Raw genomic sequence first — 24,773 nt, forward strand, 5'->3', positions numbered from 1 at the left:
TTGTTGTCTACGAACTCCTCTACCTAAATTATGAAATTCATGGCCCCGTTTATAAGCATTTTTCAAAATTTTTGTAGTGTGGGTCATACTGTTATCTAAATGAAAAAGTGAGATAAACTAACTGAAAATATGCAAAATTATGTTGAGTAACATCGAAATAAAATCTTAACTTTAAATATAACAGTACTACCAAAATATTTCAGTGAAAAACAAGGTCTGAAAAATTTAGTCCGAATTTCCTCTGTTTTGCTAAAAGTCCAACTTTGTTTGAACCTAATTCCATAATATAGTAAAAATATCGAGTTTTCTGTCAATAGTATTTCATTTGAGAACTTCAACCCTGAGTAAACAACGTCCTTAAATGAGTTGTTTAGAAAATGAAACAATTTCTTAATTGACATTCTATATTAAATCCTGGAAAAAGTAATCACGATTCCATTATCATTTTGACATCATTTTTTAAAGAGAAGGTCAAGAGCTTGTTTAATGCCGTTGTTTGAGAGAATGTGGGCATTCTCTAGATTATGATATATTTCATTAGTCAGAACAGAGACATAAATAACAATGTTATTTATGTCTCTGCAAGGTCAGAAATGGACAAAACTCCAAGATTTGTTACTTATAGCCTTCATATTTCATAGAAAATGAGTTTAAAACATGATTTTTCTTTGTATGTACCAACATTTTAAGCTCCAGCAATGGCGTCGGAAGCAAATTGAAAGGGGGGCGTCTAGACTTATCAAAAAAATCTTGAGAAGCAAAAAAGGGGGCATGGTTAGTAATGGTTAGGCTATAACTTTGCAAAAATAAAAGTGGATGGGGAGGCTAGCCCCCCGCCCAGTTTCGGCGCCTATGCCTGGTACACCGTATAAACCAAAGCTATTGTAATGAAGGATCATTAAATTAAAATATCTTGAATTTCATAAACCTGTACGGTAGGCACCTGTCATTTACTAGATATTGACTTTATACTGTTATAAGTATACTTAATTACATCCAAAGTACAAATTTTGTATCATCGCCCTCCCGCACATTTAAAAAAAATTCCTGGATATTATGTCAGTGTGTCAGTATGAAAATCTACTTGTTGTATTGTAACGAGGTCGGTTCTAGTTTAAAAGGGGGGGGGGGGGGTGCATGTAACAAGCCCACTGTTTCGCACATGTGTATGTGTACAGTAAAAAAAACAAATTTATTGAAAGGCGTTAAATACAAATTTATAACAAATAGAATTTTAACTTGTGTGCATATTTTACCCTAAACGTTTCTCCTACAAATTTATTAAATAACATTTGATAAAAATACGAAAATAAATTGTCAACATGGCGGATGCAGTAGCAAGGAGTGAGGCAAGAAAAAGGAGAATCCTTGAAAACGCAGAGAAAAGGATAAATAGACTGTATAGCCGACAAAGAGCGGAACATGAAATCAATGGTATGATAATTTACACGATAACATATATTTTATTGAATACTATTGAACTAGTAAAATGTTGATGAATAGGACCTCGTCAGTCGAACACCTTGGTCAAAATGTATCAGTTAATTTTAATGAGTTATGAAATTACCAATGACTTACCAAATGGATGTTAATAATGACATTTTAAACATTATTTTTGATTAGTTAAGTAAAAGAAATAGGTAAATAATCATCAGTTGCATCTCTAATATGTACATATATGTAAAATCAGACAGTGGGTGCGTTTAGAGTACATCCAATGGTACCATCACCTGTTTGCCAATGGTAAAAATTTGTGCCATGGGCACCATTAGAACCATATATATACTCGGAACGAGTTTTGGGGTATATAAATTCACTAATCCTTAGTGTACCAGCTAGTTAACACTGGCTGATTATTTTGAAGAAAATGTGAAAGCAAGATGTAATACTTTTGCTTTGTGCATCATTTTGCAGCTAAATGATGTGTTCAGAAATAAAACATTTATAGTACAGTAAAGTATTTTTTTTACCGTACAATTTTTGTTCTCCTGCAAAACATGAGTAGATCATTAGAGGAAATGGCTAGATTGAGTCATAACTATGAGATTACTATACCATCATATACACTTGATAATTATTTGATACCAATTTCCATTTGTTCTGGGACACATTGAAAGTAAATGCAATGGATGCCAACATTGGTACTGTTGGCATACCAATGGTAAGAAATTTTACCTGTGTTAACTTTTGTCTGCCAATTATATACTAATTGGCCTAAGAACAATCTTGCCATTTACCAGTTCTCGCTGCCACATAATAAGTATCTAAAAGATTAATTCGTTGCATGATGTTGAAATAGCTAGGTTTTTCCACAATTTCATAATTTGATTAGACATACATTAATCCAGTCATATCTCCTGATTTCAGCACTGTTGAAACTTATCTGGTTTGCATGGTCAATTATTTTCCTTCAAATTATTTTAGATTGGAACACTAGAAAGTTATTAATAGAGTTTAGGGACAATCAACATTGACAAGTGCAAGTCATTTAATGGTTGTTTGAACTTTGTTGAAGAAAATGTCTGCCAATATGGTGGAGCACACGAGCTGAAAGGAAATTTTTTTGCTGTTATTACTTTCATTTTCTCTGATTATCCTAAATATACATGTTACCATTAAGGCTTGTTTTTCGAGGTGGGCTGTGCTCGGTATCATGTATAATTTTATGTGTTGATGAAGTGACATAATATTGCACTGGAAAGAAACAGTAGTTCTCTCCCTTTTTGTTAAAATGATTGTGACATCGGAGTTTACTTTGGCATTTTAGGTGTAGTGTCTTCTGTCTTTAGAAAAAAACCAAGAATCAAGTACCAGATTAGTACCCTAAAGTCTTGTGTATAAGTTATACACATATACATTATACAGTATAACACATATCTTTTTCAGTCAAAATTGGATCAAACATGTGTATTATACATGGGAGCAAACTTTTACCCCATTTTTTAGAGTGTGTTTCTAGATATCGCAGTAGTATGAATGCTGATATTGCGTGTTATGCAAGTTGTATGAGTGAAGACCGAATTTTATTTTGTAAGGAACACCTTATTCTTAATTTAATTTACATGTATTAGAATATCTATCCACCCAGTCCACTGTTCCTTGCATCAAACAAGTTCTCGCCAGTGTATTGGCCATTACATAACCAGTCACCTGTAGACTTGTGGCAGAGTCTATATTTGTTTAACAATTTCTGGTGAAGCATGCACCTGTTTCATGTTGGACTTTACAGGTTATTTGAGTGCAGGAAGATTAGCAATAATTTAAATTTGATTAACTTATTTAATTTTAGTTCCGTTATGCAGTTAAACATTATTGATTTACATAGACTGTTAATTAAAAATAGATCAATCATTTGTACAACTTGATGATGACGATAAACAACATACAAACGTTCACAATGTTTATTTCAATCATAATTATCCAAGAATTTGACTAATTATCAATTAATCATTACTTTTGTTGTTTGGGGTTTGATCTGCAGACATAATTACTGTTAAGCACTTTGAAAACATTATCAACTTATACACATTGGTTATTTAAAAAAAATCATTTTTTGGGTGCGTATTTTACATAGGAACAGCAAGTTTTTTAAAACATTTTACACCCAACTTTCGTATTATACAAAGGTGAATGCTATACACAAGACTTTACGTTAATAGAATTTACTCATAAGAACATGCAATTAGAAGCCATATGCAATTTACTGGGAATTGATGGTCAGATTAACTGATACCAACAATTTTGATAGCAACAATGTGTATATAGCTTGACCAAATTTTATATTCCCAAACACTGGTAGATCTTGTATGCAGCTTATCTTTCAGGTTAAAGCAATGATTTTAACATGGAGATATAATGGGGCTTTTCAAAGGAGAAATTTTTAATTTAGTAAATATCAAATTATTGAACAATGATAGGATTTTGAAAAAATATTGTATTTTTAATACATGTATAATGGCATCGAAAAAAAAGGAATACACACGCAAGTACTATGTCTTTTTGTTTGATTATAACAGGTGGAGAGGGCAATGATAGTAAAGAAGACAAGTCCACAGAGAGCCAGCAGTGGACGTGTGAACAGTAAGTACCAAAATATTATGGTGAATAGTCATATATTGTTTATTACATCATATGGACATTTTTATTTATCATGTTAAAGTGGCACGATCACTCAAAAATAGATGTTTTGCTTTTTGATTATGACAACGGAAATAAAAAGAGCTACTCGAGATATCATCATACGGAAGGTTTCGAGCATCACGAGTCTTCACCTATTAATTTACAGGTCATTAAAACTCATACGGAAATTGCACATGTAAACAAACCGAGTTGTTTTGGACACTGGTATAGTGTCATGTGATTGTGATTTCTGTCTAAAAATAGTTACAATGGGATTGACACACTGAAAAAATAATTTGATATAGAAGCTATTCGATGACTGTGGTAAGAAATATGCATTTATAGAGAATGCAACTTAATAAATATATAGTTCCTGAAGACATCATGTTTTAATGAGAGGTTTCTGGCTCATGATGTATGTCACGCTGTAGTATTTACATTCCCCTGCGCTTGTGTGGCTATGAAGCGGAAGGAAAACTCAATATTTTTGTGTTGGCCCAAGACGTTATTCTATTTTTAATTTGATTTTCTGTGGAATCATTTAATTTCTTGGGGGCCAATTTTCGTGGAGTGTGGGTTTTTTGCTTATCCGTCGGGATGTAATTTCGTGGATGCGTCAGTTTCCAGTTTCAGTAACGCTAACATCTCTTCTTAAATTTGTTTTTGTTGAGGTTGTCAATTCGTTGGAGAGGGCTACCCACGAATACCACGAAAATTGAGCCACCACAAATTCTAATGATTCCACAGTATTTATACCCCCCAGAAACAAAGTTTAGGGGGGTATATAGGAATCACCTTGTCCGTCTGTCTGTCCGTCCGTCCGTCTGTCCGTCCGTCTGTCTGTGCAATCGTGTCCGGTCCATATCTTTCTTATGGAGAAACATTGGAAGTTTTTACTTCACAGATTGCTTATGACCTAAGGGTGTGTCATGACCTTGACCCAAGGTCATTCCGGCAAGGTCAAGGTCACTGGCAGAAAAAATACAAAATTCATGTCCGGTCCATATCTTTCTTATGGAGAAACATTGGAAGTTCTTACTTCACACAAAGATTGCTTATGACCTAAGGGTGTGTCATGACCTTGATCCAAGGTCATTAAGGCAAGGTCAAGGTCGTTGGGAAAAATAGTGCAAAATTTGTGTTCGGTCATTATCTGTCTTATGGAGAAGCATTGAATGTTCTAACTTACCAAAAATATTGCTTAGGACCAAAGGTGTTTCATGACCTTGACCCAAGGTCATTTGGGCAAGGTCAAGGTCACTGGCAGAAAAGGTGCAAAATTCGTGTCTGGTCATTATCTTTCTTATGGAGAAGCATTGAATGTTCTTACTTCACACAAATATTGCTTATGACCAACAGTTTTAAAAACATAGAGCAGTTGTTATATAAAGAAAATAGACGGTGAATAGATTCATCCAATTTTTTCTATAATTGGAAAAATACACGCATTATGATTTTTAATTTATCTTAGCGGGGGGTATCAATTGTGAGCTTGCTCACAGTACCTCTAGTTACTTTTGAACACTGTAATTTTTCAAAGTTCATCTTTTCATATGATGTGTAAAATATGTGGAAATGATGTAAAAATTCGATATTTGCTGAATCATGGGTTTGTCCGTCCCCATGTCCCTTTATGATATCATACTCTTCATATTATGTGTATGTATTAGGTTTTCATGAACCAGATAAAAATACTTGTTGCCAGACTTGTTTCAAATTAACTTAAGGGGGAAACAGGGCATTGCAGCGTAAAATTATTTGTCAATGAATATTTTGCTTCTTCAAATACATAAAAGCTGAACACTGCTCATAAATAGGCACTGTCCACCATATTTCTCTTTTATCACTGCTGTCCCTACAACCCCTATATATAAGTCAAAGTACTTTGCTGTAGAGGTCTCGCTTGTGGACGTACATCCTGCCTTGCCATGTTACTCGGTTGTAATGAAAATATCAAATTTTACTCACTATTTTTCAATCCAGGAGAATACTAACATCAAATAAATTGGTCAATGCATTATTTACAAATAGAATGTGCACTTGAATAAGAAATAAATGCATAAAATCCATAGACTACGAAAGGAATACTACATGTTGGTCACGAGTTTCGGGTGTGCAATCGGATGTAACGAAATCAAAGGGTTTTATGCCAGGTATCTGTGTGCCGGTGCCTATTTAAGAACGGTGTTCAGCTTTAACATTAAGATGTCTTCTACAGCATATATCATTTTCATGACTACTTTCTTACCTTGCAAGGGAGATATTTGATAGGAACTGTCCCCCTTTTCTAGCATTATATGAATTTTTTTGGACAATTTCAGTTTTCTGCAATATACCGCAACTATTTTATTTGATTGAATTTATTTGCAAATTGTATTCATTAGTTTTAAGAACGGAAACAAATTTCAAAATTATTTACCTCATTGACTTTTTTACATAGCAATATCATAATTTTATCAAAATATTGCTAAAATCAGCACTTCAAATTTTGTAGTTTTTAAATCTAAGTTTGAACATACTGTGAAAATGACTACTTTAGAGCTGTAAGGTACGAGAAACAGATTTCTCGCATTATCACCGGTGTGAGATCGGTTTGTCCGGTGTGAGACAGCAGTGTGAGATTTTTCTGTCTTACACTGTGTATTACCACGCCGTTTTAAAACGGAAACAAACGATGTCTGCTGTAGGAAAATGCGAAATGGTGCATTGAAATCATCCATTAAGTAATTATATTGCTTAATTGATTATAATTTATCATATTTTTAATTTTAAAAACTGTCGTATGCTCTCATTTTGACTTGCACTATTTGAAGCACGCGGAGGGATAAACCGAAAGTAATCTTTTGAACGTCATAGCAGAAAGTTGTCAAACATCATTTTTTAAGGTAATATAATGCGAGAAAAATAATCATTCATTATATACTCGTGTGGGATAGTGAAATTCCACCGAGGGGCCAAGATTCATGGTCTAGGACTCGGCAGCCGAGTCCTAGACCGTGAATCTTGGCCCCTCGGTGGAATTTCACTATCCCACACGAGTATATAATGAATGATTCTATTACTATCGAATCATTTTTGACATCATAATGGATAAGTGACATCATAGCATCATACAATCAAATCCATTATGACGTCATAATAGAGTTAGCACATCAAAGCATCGTTGCAACGATAGTCACATGATCAGTGTCCTGTTCCCCCTTAATTCTTATTATAGAATGAAAATTTATTCACTAATTGAATTTAGTGTTATATCATGGTACAATTTGGTTTGCTATGAATTTATCACCATTTTAAAGGTACATTATCATAGATCTTGCATGAAATATACACCATGGTGGATACAGCATTGTGTTGAGTTACGACACACTTTCTAATTGGTGTGCATTACAAATGGGATTTGCAACAAAGATTCTGATTGGCGCATGTTTATAGACTCGCCCATCTATTAAAAGCATGTTGACATCATGATGCCGAATCCATGAAAACAAATGCCAGAGAAAGAAATTTATAATTATAGTCAGTGGTGTATATATTGCATTGTTATGTACCGCTTTGAATTTCTTTTTATTTGTGTTCTTTTTAACATGTATAATCTTCATAAACAGGAGGGTTTCCTTTATTGTACATTGCAGATGTGGTAACATTAATTTTGGAAATAGGAAGGCCTGTTTACTCTGCAGAGGCAAACAGATATCAGATGAAACTGAAAACTCAGGTATGTGTACTTTGCTTTGGTTCAGAATTTGCATACCAGTACTTCATTTCAAAATGCATTCATAATTACGAATAAGAGAATGGTAAAGTGTTAAGTTTTTTTTTGTTTAGAAAGGCACAAGAAATTGTGCATATCCAATAAAACATAGCCTGATGAAAAAAACCAATCTTATTTCATTTTGCGTTATTAAGGTTTGCATTGATCTTGACACATAATATAATTACACAAAATGTTTTAGTGGGAGTTTATTACATTTTGTGTTGTTATAACATTTTGCATTGTACAGAGGTTGTGTAGATTCCATTTTGTTTAAATCATGGGGTTACGAATAGGGGTTGAATTTTTACATGCATGTGTAGGAAAAATAATTTTTTTGTCAGCTTTAACATACCGGTACATGTATGTGCTTCTTGTAGTTACAGTCATAAATTGGTAAAATTGAGCACTTAAAAATCATTAATGTTACTTAAGGTTCCTCAACACACTAAAATTTTATTTGATGGATTAATAAAGATCTTTTATCAAACATGATTTAACAAAAACAGAGATCGATATCGGCTTTCAATTATTATATATAATTTTTTGGGTATTTTTTCAGTGAAAGTGGAAAATTTGTTTAGACCTAAAACAGGGTATTTTAGAGCTTAAAATTTGGTCTCAATAGATGCGTAATGTAATCATCAATAATTACATGCCAAAGATGGTATGGTCTACTCTATAATTTTTTTAATTTAAAAATTATTTCTGAAAATAAATCTGTTATTCTTTGATATCTTAAATCTATGGTTAAAAATATAAAGAGTAACAAAAGACAAATAAAACACTTATCAAACAATGACAATGATATTTCACAAAGAAAAAAAGAAAATGCAAAATTTAAAAAATTAAAATTTTTAAAAATTTGAACTGATCCAGATTAAAAAAAAAGATCCTGATCAGAATTATTTTAAAATTGAAATTTTACATAAATACTGCAGTTTATTCTGAGAAATTGATATGTATTACAAGATCAGTAAATGAACAAACCATTTTTAAATGAAACAAGCTGAAATTTTTCCAAAACTGTTATATGTTTTAACTTTATGTGATTTTGTTTGAGATCATTTTAATTACAATCGGGATTGGTTTGATTAAAGATTTTCCAATTTTTAATTTTTTTTACAATTTTATTTCAATTTCTTGTTGAAATATGATTGCATAGTGAGTTACAGTTTACTTGTAGATTTTATCCAGTTTTAAAAAATATCTACCGGTACAATTCTTGATATTCATTTTCAAAAATATATTTTTAATCAAAAATATTATAAAGTTTTATATGGCTGTCTTTGACATGTATTTACAGATAATTTTATTTTGCATCAATTGATAAATCATATTGAATAATTGAAAGCTGATATTGGTCTCATTTTTTTTATAGTACATTTCAAAAATGATTATTTATCATTCTGTCAAATAATGCATTCGTGTGTCAAGCCACATTAATAACAATTTTATTGACAGGGAAAACAGAAAATCTAATTGAGGTCAAAGAAATTCAAATGAAAGAAACACTTGAGAAATCAGACGGAGAAAATTCCAAAGAGAGACCACTTTTGATATCTAGTTTTGATAAAGGTGAACTGCATCAAAGAAAAAGTAATACTGTGAAGTTACAAAGAGCTGAAATCCTGCCAGAAGTGACTGTACCAGATGAAGTGCCATTACAGCGGTCTCCCAGTACTCAACCCAAGAAGAGAGTGTCCTACTCCCAGAATCAGCTGTTTGAGATGTATCGCATATTAGGCTGTATTTTAATGGCATTTGTCAGTCGCATGGTTTTAAAATCTGGCCAAGGTTTATTTTATTTTGAGGTAGGTTTACCATATTGTATTGTATATAAAGTTTTGAGAATTTGGGTCTGTTTATGATTAAATGTTTTTAACTACTGTAAACGTATGATATATAGCATGAACAATACTGTAAACGTACTACATTTGGCTGTGTATTCTATTTAGCGCTTTTGGCGGAATGCAGCCCTCCGCTAAATCAAGTACATCGCTAAATGCCATACATCTATGTTAAAGAATAGTGATTATAGTCACATTCAGGAATAAGCTAATTCAAATCCAGGCCAACTTGTTCGAAAACTAATTTCCACCAAATATCATACACACCAAATACAATACGTTTACAGTATTTGGCAGAAAATTATTTTTCAACATGTTAGAGTGGATTTATCTGCATATGTGTTTGACATTTGGCAATGTACTTTATGTACTATTCAGCCAGAAACACAAAATAGAATACACCGCCAAATATAATATATTTACTGTATTACATCTATTTTGATGAGTTTGATGGTTTACACATTTATGTTTACATTTTCAACTGTCTTTCACTGTGATAACATCACAAATCAATATTGAAGCCTATAGCCCAATAATTTCTTGAGCTTTGTAATCTGGGATTACTTGTGTTTTCTTTAAAGTAGCTCTTGCATTTAAGTTACACAAACCATAATTCATTTACTTTTTTATTCTGATAATATTTGATATATGACTATTGGTACAGAAATTCAAATTAATGATATCTATCAAAAAGAAAATGTTAGCTTGACGCCTTTGTTACCGTTTCAGCCTTAGATTTGGAATATAGTATGTGCATTAGTGTGTGTTAAAATCTTATTCACCTTTTTTTCAGACTATATTTTTACCATTTACTGCATTACAATTTGGATTATACCTGTTCAACAATAATTTTCTAAAGGTGAGGCTGTATTATAATTATTTTGACGGTAGATAATTCTCAATATGGCCATATATCAAACATGAATATTTACTTCGGGTAATTGCTGTGTCCTCTATAAACAATTTCAACTTCATCTTGAAAACTTCATGGTAATTTGTCACTTGGCAATATTGAATTAAATATATGTTCTATTTTAGGAAGTCTACCTTGATACCCTGTACATTGTATACTTGTAGAAATAAGATGTATGCATTTTGTGTGCATTATAAATGAAACTGTGTATATAATAAACGATTGACCATTAAAGCCCTGCAGGTCTCTTTTTACCAAATAGATAGGCCCTGGAAATAAGATTAAGATAATCTGAGATTCCTCCGACTCTTTATCTCCCCCCCCCCCCCCCCCCCATTTATGAATGAATATTTTCAAACACCAAACAATGAAAGCAGGGTAACAGTCAGAGGAGTCTATTAGGTCAAGGTCAAAGCAAAATTCTGTGAAAGACTTTTCATCTTATTGTCCATTATTTGAGTGGGCCCTTTGAGATGGTCACCATGTCAATGTTGTCTAGTTTTGTTTATTTGTTTTTATGCTAATAATATTTTTAAAATATTTGTCACATTTTTAAAGTTCTTGCCTCAGTCATTGATACCTAATCTACTTAATAGAGGAGCGAAGACAATTTTTAAAAATTGTATCTTGCATTTGAGATTTCTGTACTGTTTTCTTTTAGGGTGTCAAAATGCACCAGAGTCAAAATGTGATGTCTGCTGCCTTAATGCTGTGTGGATTATCCCCTCATCTGATCCAGACCTACAGTCGAATAATGGGATATGTGAAGGCTGTGTCCGAGGACTTTTTCTTCTTTCTGTTTGTGTTTTTCACTTGTGGACTTTTTATATGAGTGAATAACATTTATTTGCAATAACACGATTGAACATACTTTCAACTTTGTACATGCATTATTAAATGCACATTAAAAAATAATCAAAGTACTGAAGTACTAAAAGCCAGGCTCTTTTGGTGTGTCTTTATGCATATTGTGTGGTAAAGACTGAAAATTAATCTCTCTCTCTCTCTCTCTCATAACTATGCTTTTAATGTCGGCAAAGCGTCAGAGAGCGACCAAATTTTGTAAGCAGCTACAAACAAAAATATATCTGTCTAGTAGAAAAAAATTCAACAGTTACTGCCTTGAATTTTGCAACAAGCGTTATATATTCAATCCCTATTTCTTCAACACGCAGCAAAGTAGTTCATAAAAATTCATGCGCATTGTATGTATCAAAAATGCATAGTCTTGTTTTTAAAACTTTTTAAAGTTATTAATAAGAAAACTAAAAAAGATAGACAATTCTCTTGAAATTAGAATAAAAGAAACAAAATGCCAACACTTTTGACAAAACGTGGCTCTTTGTGTAACTATTTGGTATAGCGGAAGCTTTTACTTTGTTAGGTTTTTTGTTGACTTGTGCTATTTATAGTAACATTGGTGATTTGCCTGCCTACAGCCAGGACTCTGCTTTCAGCAGAGCCCGGCTAAAAATAAAAGATTATTGATGATATGTAAACTTACAATAAAGCATAATTTGCTAATGACAAGCATTATACTCTATTTTTAGCTCACCAATCAAAGCTTTATTATGTGAGGCTACCTGAGTCCTTCGGATTATTATGTTACCTAAGTCCCATAGATAATTAGGTTACCTGAGTCTCTTAGACTCTTAGGTTACCCGACTCCTTCAGATGTTTGTTTACTGAGTCCCCCAGATGATTTTCACTTTTCAGCTTCTTCTATGAAACTGCTAGGGTTATCTAAACCAGATTTGGTGGGAAGAATCTATAGGAGGAGGTAATTTGTAAAATTCATATCCCCTACCCCTGGGGCCATCCTTTTGGGTAAAAGCAAAAATTGGTACATTTTTAGAAAAACCTTCTTCTCTACAACTGGTCACTCAGCAGACAATGTTAAAATGAGCAATTAAGACTACCAAAATTGTTAAAGGATCAATTGTCTATTACAATTGAATTGACCTATAGGGCTGGTATTGGTTTTTGTCTTTACAAATGGCATAGGGCGAGTTAACCATGCATGGGACACATACCTTGGATCGGACAACTTTGGTTAAAAATATACAAATGAATGTGGAGGCGCTCATGTATTGTTTTGTATATTCCTGAATTAGAACTAATGAAATTTATCATTATTAAGAATTGGACATTCTCACTGTAAAAAAATAGCAATATAGGCATCGTAAAATGACGTCAAATACGCCATCATTGAAATTTTAGTTATGAAGATTTTACACTAAAGCATTATTTGAATGTTGTGCAGTTGATTGTGAATTAGTGAAAATCCACTCTCTGCGTAAATTAATTAGAAAGAAATAAGTTTAGAAACAAAATTTGATTAAAATAAGTCCAAGAAATTTGAACAATTAATGTCAAGGTCATTTTCGCTCCATGTGTTTATTTCACCATGGATCCGATCATCGGACACAAATTAATCATGCATCGAACAGTAATCAGTGCCTGATTTCTTCTAATAATAAGGAGAGTATGTGCCCATTCCTTGTGATATACTTTAAATGTGAAGTAAAATAAATATTTAAAAAATAATTGATACAAACATTTTCCTCAAACCACTTAATATTCGAGTTTTAATGACACGGCCTTTTTAGTCCAAAGTTCCTGCACGAGCTGGCATGATAAAGAACCCCTTATGATAAATATTCCTTTAAACAGAAACACTAGTCTAAATTCCTACATGTATATGTAGATTTGAGGATTTACATTAATAGAAATCTGAATAGCAATTGAATGAATATATATGTGACTTGCTCAAAAACGTAACCTTCCATCTCCAGATCGAAAACTTGTGGCTTAAATTAGGTTTAGCATTAAGCCTGTTAAGTGTATTAATTAGTACATGTATTACAAGATGCATCATCCATCTAAGATTGTTGATAGATATGATATCTAGCTTCTTCAAAAACTTTAACCTGGTGCTGATTCATAGAAAAAAGCATATTTTTTCATCTCGATCAGTTTTAAATGAATTCGAACCCAAAGGCTTTTGGGCATTATCTGTCACATGATTATAATGCAACCTTGTGAAAACTAAATATATCCATATATTAAGGTTTTCCGATCCTCAGCCTCAAAGTGTTTTTTTTCATCATAAAAATATTGTTTTTCTTTCAAACTTTACATTAATATTTAAATAAAAGGAAATAAAATGAAAGGACTATACATGTATATGATATGAACATAAAATAGCCCCATAGAATTAACATCATCATTTTTCTGTAATTCTTTCTTTTCTTTGTACACATATACATGTAAAGTTATTTTCCCACAATTTAGAAATAGACATCACAAAGTTAACTTTCCCCCCGCCATTTTCCTTTTTTTTAGCATAAAATGGCTCGATCATTTTTAAACAGATTTTCTTTAAGAAAACATTGAGCGCACGCTTGAACAAACAAAATATTTTCATCGGAGGTATATCTATCCAAGACTAATAAGGGACAAAAATACCATTAGTTTCCTTGTTCAAAGTGTCGCTCCTATATTTCCCACTGGAAAAAAAATACGAAAAATGTCAATTTTTGAATGATTCTGATTACCGGTAAATTATCAAATATTGCATAACTTCTGACGTCATGCACTGCGAGTGGGTGCAATTTAAACAAATAGGTTAAAAATATACATTTATGTAATATTAACTCTTCTAAAATATAACATAACAATTAAATGTACCTGAAACACTTTAAAAAATGGTGAATTATGGGGGCCAAATATAACCGATTTCATGAATAGTTCTTTTTAGATGGTATCCATGCCTTATACAAAGTTATTGCAAATTTGACTAAGATGGATATAATGGAATAAACAAAACCAATTGAGTTTGAAAAAAGAAGGACTGGTGCACCGGTGGCTCAAACTGTTTACCAATATGTAATTGAATAAAAGTTCTTAATGGATCGACTATGCCAAGCATGTAGTTGTGTGACAAATGGTAATACTAACACCAAAATACTAATTAAAATTGTCGGTATAAAAGTTGGATTTATATTAAGAGTAAAAGAAATCAGGATAATTTAGAGTTATCAAACATTGCTGAGGATCTATCTATAGATATCTATTATAATTTAATAATATGCCTGCTTTTTAGAATACGAGGACTAGTTATTTGAAATAAGTTTTAAGACAAATTATCACTTCAGAGAAGAGGTGAGCAAAGATCCCTGGGCATGCACTTGACTATTTAATGCATCATGATATTAATGTCACACTTAATAGTTTAAGTTGTTAAACAGTAAACTATAGATAACGCTGTTAATTTATATTTCACACCTGAAAATCATTGTTAACGCAATGATCTGTTTCAGAAGTGTAAACTATACATGTAATACCTGTACATTGGGTTATTTTTTTTTCCTCTTTCACTTGCAAACCCTTTGCCCGGACATAGTTGTGTTGAAAGAGAGATAATTTGAGACATTCGATTTTGCCCAGTTTAAATTCGCCAGCTGACAATGAGGGTGAAAACAAAAGGGGTGAATATATTTACCTGTGTTTAAATATGTGAGAAATAGTTGAGGTAGGATCTGATCCAATGAACCATATATAAACCTGTTGCTGATACCAACGATACAAAAGGGGTGTTTGGATGACCAAGTCTGCTTGAAAAGCAGCAACAGTTGTTCAGGAGTGGGGACATCAATAGTCAATAGGGTTCAAATCAGGATGTGCTACCAAAGTGTCCTGCTGTTGAGTGGTTGAGAATCACATGATCAATTTATTAATTTTTCTCCACAAGGTATTTAAAAAACAAACAACTTTTACAAGCCCGTTTTATTGAAAATAAATATACTTGTCAGTGACATAGATATATATTACAATCGGAGGATGAAAAAGGTGAAAAAGATTTATACATTCAAAAGATATTGAGCTCAGGATGATTTGTGCATGGTTTTAATACTTGAGTCAAATTATGTCAGACCTTAAAACATCCCATATAGGCCTGGAAATCTCCGAGCAAACTTTCTCCATGTATAATATATAAACATAAAATGTGCAATTAGATTCAAGCTTCTTAATATTTTGATAGTAGTCTATTTTGTTTCATTTCATTTTATAAAAAATGTTTTGTATAGAACGAAAATGATTTAAAAGGTCAATTTTTTATGAAAAGAAAGTTAACATACACACAGTTGTTTATTTAAAAGAATGTACAATGATGCTTCTTACACTCTTGCAGTCAGGGTATGTTTTAAAGTATCAAGAGTTGAAACAAATTAAAAGAATCAATCCTAATGCACATGTACTGTGATAAAACTAAGTTGTGTTATCAAATATAAACATAAATGAGTTCATAAACAGTCTACTTCTGAACAGTTTCTTCTTGCTTTGTCATCTACAAAAAAAGTAAGTACGGCCGGTATATAATCATCAAAACTGAATAAATAACACACAAAAGGCCCACACCGCTCACCTGAGCAACAATAGCCATAAATTCAGCTTTATGGAGTCATATACAAAATATTTGGACAATGCAGTACTGTAGTAGAATAGATCCTGCATAAAACAGATTTCAATTTTTTTCTCAGATATTCTTATGTTTAACATTGAGCCCCTTTTGTAATTTTTGGTTTTGTGATTTTAAAAGATTTTTTTCTCTATATTTCTATGTGAATATTCAACTTACCATTGTGGTCCCACCCTTACCCCAGGGATCATGATTTGAACAACAGGCCCAGGGGCCACATCGCTCGTCTGAGTAACAACAGTAACTCGGATCAAATCCGCATTTAAGAATCAAATTCAAAATATTTTGACAACACACCGCGATTACAGCATACCTTTTCCCGCAGCAAGAAGTTGCCATGTAAGGTCATGTCAAAATTCAACAAACTTGTGGAGTTTACATTTGTCAAATTGTATCATGTCAGATGTGCTATTTCCGAGCATGAAGATACAAATGCAGAAACTATGGATTGAAAGTGTGCAAAGTTGAAGGTTGAATTAACTAACAGAAACACTAAAGCTGCAAAATGTGCATCATACGGTGAAACTTGGTCAAATCTGAAAGTTGTTATACATGAGTTATACACTTTACACAATCAGAATTAAACACATTCACATTCAGACTTCAACACCAATTTTTTAACACAATTACCCTCCATAGTAAAAGGCCAATGTTATTAATAAGTTTTAAAGGGGCATAGTCACAATTTTGGTCAAAATTTATTTTTCAATTTTTAATGTTTACAATGTTTTGGTAAGGCACTTTTAATAACGGTCGTCAACAAAAATTTGAGTGTCAGTTGTCGAGTTATAGAGCTCACAGTCCCTTATTATGTAAATAAAGCTCAGGTCTTGTTTTTAATTTACATTTTAAATGGTTGAAAAGAAATTCAATTAAGGTTTATACCTAAAATGAATGTGACAAAATACTGTATATTTATTGCACTCAAAAAGTTGCAGACAGTTAGGAATATATTCTGTGAAATTTTCATACCAAAAAATTTCTTCTTCCTTGGGCTTCCTGGTCTACATTATGAATTTAGTTAATCATAAGAAAATGTGGGAGTAGAGAAGAAGATATTTTAACATTATATGCATTAACACTATATGACCATTTTGGCCCAGCCCTAGAGTCAAAACCCCTACCCCGAGGGACATGGAATGAAAAAATTTGGTAGAGGGCTTACTGATCTACAGTAATTGCAAATTCTGGTTCTCTTACGAATATGTGGGAGTAGAGAAGATGATTCTTTGAAAAATGGGCAAATTTTGAAAAGAGGTATAGTGCACTTAACAAACGATTTGGCCTCAAACATGGTCTTTTGCAAACATCAGACATTTTCAATATTATACAATATTTAGTTTAAATATATTCAAAGAAACGCAAATTACACAATCACCATGCTCTAAGAGTCTTACACAATATCATTAAAGTATTCAGGTTTTGTAAGGCATATATAGGAAAGTAGTTAGCATACGATAAAAAATTGAAAATTTGACTATTTGAACCACTCTAAACCAAAGACATCTGATTAAAATTATGTTCTACAGACACAGGTATTGTAGTACACGTTTACATTGAATTGGTTTTGGTTTAACGTGGTCTTCGTACTGAAAATTAGACAAATATTTCAATTAGTCTCTTTTCTAATACAATCATGTATATAGCCATAAATATTGAAAATGCATCTACTGAAAATGTTAGATGCTTGGCCTAGTGGTAACGCGGAGGTCTTTTTGATTTTGTGGTTGCTGGATCGAATCCACTAAGTAGTAAATTTTTTTCACTTAGATTGAAACATGAACAGAATAGAGAGGTTAAGTTACATGTATCTAATCTTTTGTGTATTTTTTTAAAATTATCTTGTTTTAATTCAGTCTGAGTATGAACACACCCAGAATATATGGATCTCTTCATTAACACTATACATGTACTCTATTTACACTTATATCCATTGCATTTTGCTTGAACTTATCACGGTTTAGAATATCAACTGACATTTTACACAAAGTTTCCCGAATTTATGACAAATCAGTTGTTACTGACACCATTATAAAATCAGTACAGTGAATCCAGGTTTCGAAAATCATATTGCGACAGCTAAGTACCTGAAGCTAATATTAGTAACAGGTACTTTCCGTCCAAACACGTGTAGGCGAAATAATGGGAAAAGGCGCTATACCTTTTTTTGTCAAGCCCCTAGTGCCCCTATGGAGCCCCTATGGAGCAAGATCATGAAATTTACAATTTATGTTTCCCTTACCCCAAAGATGCATCATACATGTATTAAATTTGAAAAGAGTTGAGAATGTAGTTTTTAAGAAGAAAATAACATGTTCAATTGTCAACACATGACGAACCAATTGCAATAGGATAATATTAAATCACTCAAATGACCTAAAAAACCAATGACAACACACAACTTTTGATCAGAATTAGCTGGTTCAGGTGAGTAGAAAATTGTATGATTAAGTTTATAAGAAAAACACAGACAAAAGAAGATCAATCTTGCATACAGTACAGAATAGTTTTTTTTTTTACATTGTTTCAAAAGAGAATCTTGTGTACTTTCTTCATATTCCAGTTAATACAATTGTTAGAAGTAAATGTACTAGAGTGTTACCTTAGACCAGATTTGTTGCCCTAGGAATCCTGTGGCCACAGATGAGAGTTTAGTCTTAGATCCATATTTACATCGAATGTAGCCATACAAATTGGCTCCATTCATTATTACACCAACCAGTGCTACCATCTGTGAAATATGGAACTTAAATAATTACAGGGTATGTATAACCAATTCATAAAACCAATTTTCTTCAAAATTCATTTTAGGCATATTGACAAACTATCTGCTCTCTCAGAAAACCCCCCCACAAAAAAACAAAAACAAAAGGCCCATGGGCCACATCACTCACCTGAGCACAATTAGTTATAATAAAATCATCTTCATGGAGTCATATACAAAAAATCTAGACAATTTAGTAGAGTAGATACTTGTATAAAAGGGTGTTCAAATTTTTCCTCCAGATATTCTTATGTAAAACATATAGCCCCTTTTCTAACAGAATGATTTACATGTATTATCATATCACATCTCTTTTTGAGAAGAAGATTTTTTGAATGTAAAATTTTGACTCCCAATTGTGGCTCCATTCTCTCCCCAGTGATCATGATTAAAACAAACTTGAATCACCACTACCTAGGGATGTTTCTACACAAGTGAAAGTTTTCTAGCCAATTGGTTTTTAAGTATGAAGATTTTTAACAATTTTTTCTTAATATTCCTATGTAAAATTTCAAACCCCCATTGTGGCCCCACCCTACCTCCAGGGACCATGATTTTAACAAACTTGAATCATGATCACTACCTGGGAATGCTTCCAAACAAGTTACAGCATTCCTGGCCAATTTTCTTTGGAGAAGAAGATTTCTAAAGATTTTATTCTGTATATTCCTATGTAAAATTTCGACCCTCCATTGTGGTCCCACCCTTCCCCAAAGGTTCATGATTTAAACAAACTGAAATTTTCACTACCTGAGGATGCTTTCACACAAGTTACAGATTTTCTGACCTAAAGGATTTTGATAAGAAGATTTTTAAAGATTTTTCTCTATATATTCCTATGCAAAATTTGACCTCCCCATCCACTCAGGCTCCACTCTAACCTCCAAGATCATAATTTGAACAAACTAAAAACATATGAGGATGGAAGTTTCAGCTTTCCTGGCCAATTGGTTTTTAGAGAAGAATTTTGAAATTCAATAATTCCTAATTATCTCCCCTTGTAAGAAGGTGTGGCCCTTCATTTCAACAAACTTGAATCTCCCTAACCTAATGATGTTTTGTACTAAGTTTTGTTGAAATAATTTAGCCAAGTGGTTCCAGAGAGAGTTGAAAATGTAAAAAGTTTACAGACAGATGGATAGACAGACTGACACCGGACAAAAAGTGATCAGAAAAGCTTACTTCGTTTTCAGCTCAGGTGAGCTAAAAAAAACCCCACAGAATATTCAACAAACAAGAGATTTTATAAAAATCATTGTTGTAAACTTAGTACAGTGATTTTAATCTAATCTTTTTCAATATCTCCATGAATTTACTTGTAGTTATGTAAATTTTATGATCAAATATTAAAATCTTTTTTAAATATATTTAATTCATTTCTTTCAGAAGATATGCCGAATCATAATCAATTTACATATTATAAGTATTGACTAGTAATGCTATGTTCACATTATCACTGTTTGCAGCGCAATTGAAATAGCTGTTTTAATCGTAGAGTAATTGTAGAAATCTTATCAAATATCACCAGATCTTGAGGTCTGTCATGGTTAACGTGTTAATCAGAGGAATATTTTTTACTTAAATCTTCAATTAACATGATAAATTTTCAATTGTAATCATTCTTTATCACTGTATTAGATAAACTGCTTGTTACTGAGCACAGCATGTCACATTTAACCTTGCCCAATAATTGTGATGAGCTGGATCAATCTTGGAAGAGACAAACAACAAGATGCACTCCGTCTGGGTTTAGTTGCAATATGTCATTATGATCAGTTGGGCTATTTAAATAACTCTGACAGGTCCAACAGAATCTCAAATTGTGATCACCTTTATTCTTAATCGTGCAAAGAATCAGATCAGAACTAGATTCAATCGCCAATTTTATCTGGACAATCTAATTGGAACATATGGTATCCTAATTAAAAGGGCAATAAAATCATGACTGAACTGAAATCAACTGAAATATGTATATCATGACCTCATAGTATCAAAGCTCAACATATTGCGTAAAGTCGTATCGGCTTGTATCACCTCGTACCTAAGCCTAAAATTACAGAGAAGGTCCACCATCATCTATGATTGTCAATTGCTTGTGACTTATATCATAACAGTATAGGAACCTAGCATTACTACATGTAATAGGGTACATTATATACTTACAAACCACTTCAAATCTAATTTGAATATGGTTCCAAATATGAATATTATCCAGATGATTTGACAGATGATGAGAGACAGCCAGAAGAGGCGTGCCTCTGTGGCAGATACTTTGATCTTATTTTGGCTCTGAAAGTAAATCATAATTGTGAGTGAGAGGATGGGATTTGCATCATATTTATCACAATGTTTAATACTTTTCAAAATATCTCACAAACCCCTTACAAAATTTTCAAACTCAGTTATATTCCCTAGAAAGAAAATTGCTTTTATTTTGTTTCTATATTGTAAACAGGGATTATAATACATTTGACAACTTTTGTAAAATAATTATGATTATAAAGAAAACAATGAATATGATGAAATCTAAGAAATAGGTCAAATAAAGGTAATCGGAAGGTGTATTATTGAAACCTAATCATAATGATGTTCAATTAGGGGATAAAAGGTCCGTATAACAAATCTTGAATGATTATTGGAGGGTTTTTTATTGATGCACAAATATATCTATACTACTATATTAAAATAATAGACTTGAATTTTTGGGCTTTAATACCGAGCAATCTGAAGAGTACTGTCTTTTGTTTAATATATTTTAAACATCACTGGTACATGAAAATTACCAATTTGTTTTTAGTTTTTCTCAATCAAGTTTCGCTAATTAATAATCAACGAAATTCCTTTAAAAAAAAACGGAAATCATCTGGAGTTTTTGGATTTTACAATCTTGCGCATGCGCATTACCATTCACACAAAATCACGGGAGGCTCTTTAGTTTATGTTTCACATCTGCATGGATAAACTCAGAAACGATATTACAAATACATGTTAATTTTTATTGAAAATTTGACATATATTCTGTTCATCAAAGGAAATACTGGAGATAACTCTAACTCAGTGCATTTAATATGAAAAATTTCGAATGTCAACATGGTGTGTAAATTCGAAGGGAGTAAAAAACTGTGGTGAAAAAGTGTTGAATTCTTCATTAATATGAATTAAATTTTTATATGAAACATATTTACAGCCTCAAAATGGTTTGTTATGAATAATTTAATTGTTATTTTAAATGCAGCTTTATTAATTTAGTATAAATTTGATTTGTTTTTTATTGAAATGATGCATTACTGAGCATTTCAGACCCAATAACAGAAAGTTTGGTTCTGATTTGTAACTCTGTAGTTTTTCAATGAATGCAAATGAATAGAAAGGGCATTATTTGATTATATTTGAAAAATATGAGCCACATTTTTTACTAAATGCACTAAACCATATTTGTATAATACTTTAAATCAATTACATGTCATCCTGTAAATGATCACTGATTGGACCAAACCTGTAACCATAAATTTATCACTCCGTGCAAAAAAAAAAAGAAGAAAAAAATTGCATTGATAGTGGAAAATACCAAGTCTTTGCATGGTCTGATTCAAAACACTATATTAATTTAATGATTTTGTATGCTACAGTCAAAATAAGACTGAATTATGCTTCCTTAACCTACCCCTAAAACTATTAGTGCTATATGCCCTTTCTATTCGAAAACCACAGAGTTAAAAATCAGAACCAAACTTTTTGTTATTGGGTCTGAAATGCTCAGTAATGCATCATTTCAATAAAAAACAATCCAACAATTGACAGATATCAAGATTTGTCAATTCAATTGTTTGAAAATTTGTAAAAAAAAAAAAAAAAAAAAAAAAATTAACTGTATTATTGTATAAGGGGCTGTTGACATGTGTTCATGGGATATCATCCTTTCTATTCTTAAGATTATCAAAAAAAAAAATTTCAACAAAAAAAAAAAGATACATCTAACAATAACCAAAAATTGCAATATGCATCATAAAATACTGTATTGATTAATACATTAATTTAACTCACCTTTGGCCTGGATTCATACACCCAATGGCTTACTCCATCATCATCAACATAGTTCCACCAACGAAGTCCAACTAATAATCTACCTTTAATTATCATAAAGAAAAAAATATATAAAACAATTTGTAATAAAATCTTTTTCAAAATTCTAGAATATTTTAAAAGAGTCAACGGTTTCACATCCTTTCAATAACTCTTTCTCTTAATTCATTATATTAATTACATATTTTGATTTAGAGCAAATATATCACCTTATATCTGCTGCGTTTAAAATGTTTGAAATGAAATGAAAGAACAATACTGTTTATATCATGCCTAAATTTTCATTTTTTTGGTCTCCAATACCTAAATTGTTGCTCTTTTATAGTCCCATTTTACCACATTCATTGTATTTGCAATGAAATCGCTACCACGTTTAACATCACGTTTGAAAAGTCTATATATTCATATAACAGTGAATTAAAATTATTCAACTCTTCTTTCAAAATGAGTTCAATAATCAAAGTAACAATTCAGGAACTTATTTTGTTGTTGCATAATTAATAGATTCTCTTTATCTCGTGACTGTAACTTTCAGGTTCCTCAGAACTTTATGAAAACCTCCCTATGCAGGATAATTACCTGATATATTTTTTACAGTCCAGAAATCCATGGACAGAAGAATGACAATGAAAATGAAGTTTGTTATAAAACTGGTGCTAAACCATCCACAAAGTATAAACATCAAAACTGCAAGACATCTAAATGCTACATGGCAAAAAACTGTCACTGGATGTCTGAAAATATAAAGATATATTATATAGATGGATACAATTATTTAAGTTCAATTTTGGCAAATCATCGTAAAAGTTTTTTTTGTAGCAAGCGTTGCTCACGTAGCAAGCTCCATAGTGGTGCTGAAATGAATACCATATAAATCAATATTTGAAGCTCTTCCTATAGACAACATGTGTATATACCAAAACTATAGAAATTACACTCTATACCTATGAACTTGAAAAAGCTTTCCTATATGGAAGAAAAAAGAATCTTCAGCTACTTCTTAAATGGTATAACAAAGAAGAACAGTTCTGGTTAATATATTAATTGATTGGTGATATAATTGAGCACAATGTGAAGTAATCACACTTATCCATGTCTCATTGCACACAAGGTGTCATACAGTTACTCAAACAAGAGAAATGCATGTATTCCTTAAAACTGCTCAAAAGCAGTAATGTTTTAACTATTTTTGCTCCGAGTTGCTTTAATTTTTAAAACTACACTGTACAAATTTGCTTTTGATACGTCAACCAATAGAAAATTATTCAAATCATTTCTTAAGAAATATACAGTATGTACCTGTGTGTATTTAGTTCATATTTAAGCTGCGCTTGCTTCAACGGCTGCACCGTAAAACATATTAGGAACTTTTCAAATTTATCAAAAAGAAAATAATTTAGAGTCAAAACGAACACCTAAAACAAGATTACATCGTTAAATTTAGTTTTACCAAAGACTGCTATTTATGTCTCTGGTTTTACCTACTTGAGTTTTTTCTGCCTATCAATTTCATCTTCTTCCCCAAAATTAAGAGTCACGTCTGAGGGGTTCATCATCAGTTCAGAACAAAACGGATTCCGGTTGAAGGTATTCAGAAGATTTTCGTTTAAACGATCTTCATGTTGATGGTGGTTGACGTGCAACTTTTACTTTCACATTTAAGGATTTGGGTAATGCGTGTCCTCAACAGTGAAATGCATAAAAAGTTTCTAAAAGTGATATTCCAGTTGAATATAATATAATTAATTCTGAGTTTTTAAGATATATATTTTAGCTTTTTATTACTATAATTAAGTAAGTAAGTAAGA

At 31.9% G+C, this 24,773-nt stretch overlaps 2 protein-coding genes across 2 annotated transcripts; one reads left to right on the forward strand and one right to left on the reverse strand.

Moving 5' to 3' along the window:
* The first annotated feature begins 1,276 nt into the window (after nt 1-1,276).
* Nucleotides 1,277-11,577, forward strand: LOC105329062 (guided entry of tail-anchored proteins factor CAMLG). Its single transcript, XM_011430205.4, has 6 exons — nt 1,277-1,434; nt 4,017-4,080; nt 7,755-7,837; nt 9,338-9,687; nt 10,517-10,582; nt 11,298-11,577. The coding sequence occupies exons 1-6, from the start codon at nt 1,323-1,325 to the stop codon at nt 11,466-11,468; spliced, it is 846 nt and encodes a 281-aa protein (XP_011428507.3). The 5' UTR covers nt 1,277-1,322; the 3' UTR covers nt 11,469-11,577.
* A 3,829-nt stretch (nt 11,578-15,406) lies between these two features.
* Nucleotides 15,407-24,629, reverse strand: LOC105329054 (uncharacterized Golgi apparatus membrane protein-like protein CG5021). Its single transcript, XM_034456468.2, has 6 exons — nt 24,451-24,629; nt 23,545-23,699; nt 22,927-23,009; nt 21,046-21,171; nt 18,721-18,849; nt 15,407-15,986 (listed from the first exon to the last, which is right to left on the reverse strand). The coding sequence occupies exons 1-6, from the start codon at nt 24,519-24,521 to the stop codon at nt 15,954-15,956; spliced, it is 597 nt and encodes a 198-aa protein (XP_034312359.2). The 5' UTR covers nt 24,522-24,629; the 3' UTR covers nt 15,407-15,953.
* Between the last annotated feature and the right edge of the window lie 144 nt (nt 24,630-24,773).

This window comes from Magallana gigas, chromosome 7, assembly GCF_963853765.1.
Source record: "Magallana gigas chromosome 7, xbMagGiga1.1, whole genome shotgun sequence".
NCBI lineage: Eukaryota > Metazoa > Mollusca > Bivalvia > Ostreida > Ostreidae > Magallana > Magallana gigas.

Coding starts and splice junctions, on each gene's coding strand:
- LOC105329062 (XM_011430205.4), top strand. CDS start 1,323: ATGGCGGATGCAGTAGCAAGGAGTGAGGCAAGAAAAAGGAGAATCCTT. Junction 7,838..9,337: donor AGATGAAACTGAAAACTCAG/GTATGTGTACTT, acceptor TTTTATTGACAG/GGAAAACAGAAAATCTAATT. Junction 10,583..11,297: donor TCAACAATAATTTTCTAAAG/GTGAGGCTGTAT, acceptor GTTTTCTTTTAG/GGTGTCAAAATGCACCAGAG.
- LOC105329054 (XM_034456468.2), bottom strand. CDS start 24,521: ATGATGAACCCCTCAGACGTGACTCTTAATTTTGGGGAAGAAGATGAA. Junction 21,172..22,926: donor TGTATGAATCCAGGCCAAAG/GTGAGTTAAATT, acceptor ATTTACTTTCAG/AGCCAAAATAAGATCAAAGT. Junction 15,987..18,720: donor GGCAACAAATCTGGTCTAAG/GTAACACTCTAG, acceptor CTTTTTTTGTAG/ATGACAAAGCAAGAAGAAAC.